The sequence below is a fragment of the Prosopis cineraria genome, unplaced genomic scaffold, assembly GCF_029017545.1.
Source record: "Prosopis cineraria cultivar Desert tree isolate PC_DT_omini unplaced genomic scaffold, ASM2901754v1 PC11, whole genome shotgun sequence".
Classification (NCBI taxonomy): Eukaryota; Viridiplantae; Streptophyta; class Magnoliopsida; order Fabales; family Fabaceae; genus Prosopis; species Prosopis cineraria.
This window is the reverse complement of record NW_026555342.1, coordinates 14964897-14969435: the sequence shown is the minus strand read 5'-3', so window position 1 is coordinate 14969435 and position 4539 is coordinate 14964897. Positions and strand designations below refer to the sequence as shown.

At 30.0% G+C, this 4539-nt stretch overlaps 1 protein-coding gene across 1 annotated transcript; it reads right to left on the bottom strand.

Annotated features, from left to right (window-relative positions):
- Window positions 1–241: 241 nt before the first annotated feature.
- LOC129285030 (putative F-box protein At3g16210) lies at window positions 242–2930 on the bottom strand. The gene has a single exon (XM_054920576.1). It carries the CDS (start codon window positions 2827–2829, stop codon window positions 1636–1638), a length of 1194 nt encoding a protein of 397 aa, XP_054776551.1. The 5' UTR covers window positions 2830–2930; the 3' UTR covers window positions 242–1635.
- Between the last annotated feature and the right edge of the window lie 1609 nt (window positions 2931–4539).

Sequence of the window (4539 nt, the reverse complement as noted above, 5' to 3'; positions counted from 1 at the left end):
ATATTCATAAAGACATCAATTGTTTTTATTTTTTTAATTATGTTGCCTCTCTTTATATTTATAGTCAAATATTTGAAATCTGAGGTTCAAATTTAAACTTTATACAGCTCACACCTTAAACTAATGGAGATAAAATATTACACAAAAATATTAGACATTAGAACTACATTTCATTCTTCTATTAGAAATTAGGAGCATGAGCAATCTAGTTAGCTACAGTGTTCAACTTTCTTGAGATCCATTTGAAGCTACAAAAACTCAACGATCTTTCAAGATTAATGACAAGCTCCAATTATGTCAGACAATCCCATTCAGGGCAATTTTGCTTCTAGTTAACAATCTGCACTAGAGGAAAACAATCAGATTCAACAATAATATGCCTAACTAAATCCATTCTCACTACCCCATGACAGACCAGCCAGCATAGCCTCGGCTTCATATTTGAATAGACACAGGATCAGTAGGCTTACCAATAGCTGCCAAACAAATACCAACAGAATTTCGCACAACAAATCCTACTCTAGCAGACTGAGACTTACCATCAAATGCTCCATCAACATTAACTCTAATCACCTCCATGTTCAAAATCTCAGAGCATTATCAGCCTCCATGGTTCTTGCATCAGCAGCTTCAGAATGCTGGGACACCAATTTTATTCATCTACTATAGAAGTTATTCAAGACCATTCAATGACCTGGCACGGTTCAAATCCCATAAACAAACTTCGTCTTTTATAAATACAGTGTTCTCGAAGCCATTCAACCTCATTTTTTCACCATTCAACTCAAGCCCCTTCTACATATCGTTCCCCATACTAGATCCTCTATGTTGAAGCCTCTCGTAAGTACAGTTGGCAGTATCAAACGAAACGCAAATCTGAAGCTCTTTCTAATTTCATCACCGTAAAAGATTATGCAAAAAAAGTAATTGGACTGCAAAATATCAGGCATTTACAAAGTGGAAACTGATGTACAGATGTTTTTTTTCCATACAACCCTGTGGAATGAATTTCTAGTCTCACTATTATTGACAAAGTAAGTGATCGGATTAAGCAACTGGGCATTCAGATAAGGAAGCGAAAAAATTGTGTGTGGTATGCATTAAGTAATGATGAGAGGGAAAAAAAACAGAAAGTCTTGAAGAAGAAATTGAAATGATAAGGACAAAAATTTATGTTAGGCACCAAGAAGATAAAAAAAGAAATTGAACGGATAAAAAAAAAAAATTAACATAGACTTTGTACAGTGAACTTCACAAAAATCTCAGAGGAAATATTCTTTTAATCCACAAATGATCCAAAAAGCACACAACATCTTGAAAGCTGGAAAACTATTGACATAAAACCGTGTAACTAAAAATCATTGGTACATTACCTGATCAAAATGTCTCCAAAAATCCACGCCAAAGCAACTAAATAATACATCCATTTTTGAAAGAAAACTGAACCTGATATCACAGATGGGCAGGTCACACAAAGCTACAAACATCTGGCATTGAATACATACATACCATTCAAGATAAAATCTCTAAAGGACATAAAGCTTTTTAGAAACAAAATTATCTTAATCATTATGGGTTCTTCTCCAGGAAAATAGCTTGCCTGTAAATATGCAACATGATAGTTAAGATTCAGTATCAAAGCTCTTCATTGCAGTCCCCGTTGCCAACAGGTACAAGGCTTTCCACATAATTCAAAATACAAGGGCTAATGACATATTTGTGGATAGCAAACATCTTAGATTCATTGGCAGTGAGATTGATCATAACGACATTTCTTTCATCATCCTTCACTTTAAATCCAGCTGCACTACGTCCAGGCATTGCAACAAAATGGCAGACCATTTCGTTCCTCCAAATAGTCTCGGGAAGTAACCAGGGAGGGTGGTTGACACTATATTTCTTAGTCCAACTCCATCTTCCCCCAGATGGATCTGTACCCTCCTCTATCACCCACAAATCTATCAAAGAAGATTCAAAGTTTCCAATGGTAGTGTGACAAAGCATAGCAAGTTTATTCTCATGCATAGTAAGCCTGGTGTGTTGTGAATCAAGTGATTTAGGGGCTGAAATAGGTAATGGTATCAACGTAAATACTTCGATCGCCATGTCATATGAAACTAACACATGTCGATTTTCATCCCTCTGCTCCACATTTAGATTAATCCCAAACCAAAAGATAGCTCTGTTAGTACTGAAAGGTTGAGATTTAATATATACACCATCTAAGTTCCCAAATTGTACTTCCTTCCATTGCCCTGTGTTTAATGAATAATCTTTTACTTGATTAACAAATAAATCAGAAACTCTAATACACACAATCTTGTAATCGTTAACAATTGAACTGAACCCAAATCCCATCAGAAAAGAATTAACAACTTTAGCCACCAGTCTGACCCGCCTACTTGCTGGATTCCACAATACCATGGAACGATGGGCATAATTAAGTCTGGCACTGAGCAAGAGCAAGCCATTGCTGGAACCGATGATCCAGCCATCCCAAGAGAGATCAATCAGAGGTGCGCTTTGAACTTCATGGAGTTGCATCTCGTTATCGAGCAAATAAAAGTGCGACTGCGAAAAATCAGTTGGAGAACGCCCTTGGAAAATAAGAGTCGGGCTCTGATGATTGGAGTGGCGGAGATGTTCTTCGACGAAAGATGTGGTTTTGATGAGATGTTTCCAATGTTTGGAGACACATTGAAATCGGATTAGGGATCTTATCGGAAGTCGTTTGAGAATGTTTCTGATGATTTCTTCGGGAAGAAACGGTGTATCGCCATACATAATTACCTGCTTCAACCTCATAGCGCTTGGCTGAGTAGAACGCATCTATCAGAAGAAATACTTTGCAATCAAATGGCCTTTAAGGATTACACGAGAATTGAAACAATTTGAAAACCGAGAGAGCTATACAGCTACATCACACATGGCCGCTTGCATCGGCTTTTAATTTTTTTTTTTGGGCCAATAAAAAATCACTACAAATTAAAACGATGACAGACTCTATGAATCACATAGTCACGTGTATCTTCGTATTTGACTTCTCTCTATTTTCTCATCTCATTCATTTTTTCTTCACTTCTCATTTCAATTATTAAATTTATTTTTTAAATAAATAAAATTTAATACTTCATAAAATTATTATTATATTTATTTTTTTTATAAAATTTCACAATTTAATAATTATTTTATAAAATATTAAATTTCAACCATTTAAAAATAAATTTAATAATTAAGATGAAAAGTACAGAGGAAATGAATAAGAAAAATAAAAAAACTGAGTTCCTTTTTTTAATGCTCCTTCCACCAGTCCCATGAAGGACATTCTATAGTATCTATTTAATCTTATTTATAAATTATAATATCTCTTTTTAATAATATTTAAAATTTAAAATTAATTTTTATAAGTGAAAAAAGTAACATAACTTTACTTTTTTATATTTTTTATGTAGCAGTATATTTAAAATTTTACATGCTTTTATTATTTTTACCTTTTTATAGACATTAATAAAATTGGTAAGAATAACTGATAAAACAAATCGGATGAGTACTATACATATATACTCAAGGTTTTTTTTATTTTGGGTATGCCATTTCAGAGTTGTTTTTTTTTTTGTTGTATACCATCTTTAATTATTTTTTTTAGGATTACTCACTTCATTGAATATGATAAAAAAAATGATAATAAAATTCCTCTAAAATATAATAAAGATAATTTGGTCATTCAAAATACCATAATTCTTCTAAAGTTTTTAGGGACTTTTCTATTATTAATAAATTTATATAAATTACTAAATTATCTTTATTAAAAATAAATGATTTATAACTTTTTTTATTATATTAACAACCTTTATTTTTATATTTGTAATAATATAACAGTAAATAATGAATTTAACATACAAAAGTTATAATTTGTTGTTGCATTGTTGTGAATTTAAGAAGGAAAGTTGCGAATATAAAAAAAATTATGAATCATTTATTTTTAATAAAAATAATTTGATAATTTATATAAATTTATTAATAATAGAAAAGTCTTTAGGGACTTCATAAAAATTATGATATTTTGAAAGATCAAATTATTATTTATATATTTCAGAAAAATTTTATTATTATTTTCTCCGTTATAAAATACTTTTTAATTGAATTACATATTTAAGAAGTCAATTAATTATTTTTAAAATTATATTCATTCCGATCCTATTCATAAGGTAGAAAGATAATTTTTTTTTATCTATAAGTCATATAATTAAATTTTCTTCACAAATTTTTCTTCTTATCCTTTGCTGAATATTGAAGAAATAAAATCTATTATTAAAGTATATATATTTAATATAAATAAAATTAAAAATTTATTAAATTATTAGAGAAAATTAATAAGTTTTAATATTTTTTTGTTGAAGTAAAATATGTTAAAAGTGATTTATAAATAAAATTAAAAGACTATATTTTTTATTTTTTTATTTAATAGAATGTTTCAATTAGAAAATCCTATTAATTATATCTCAAAATTAAGAGTAAGTTTTGAAAAAAATTATAGTA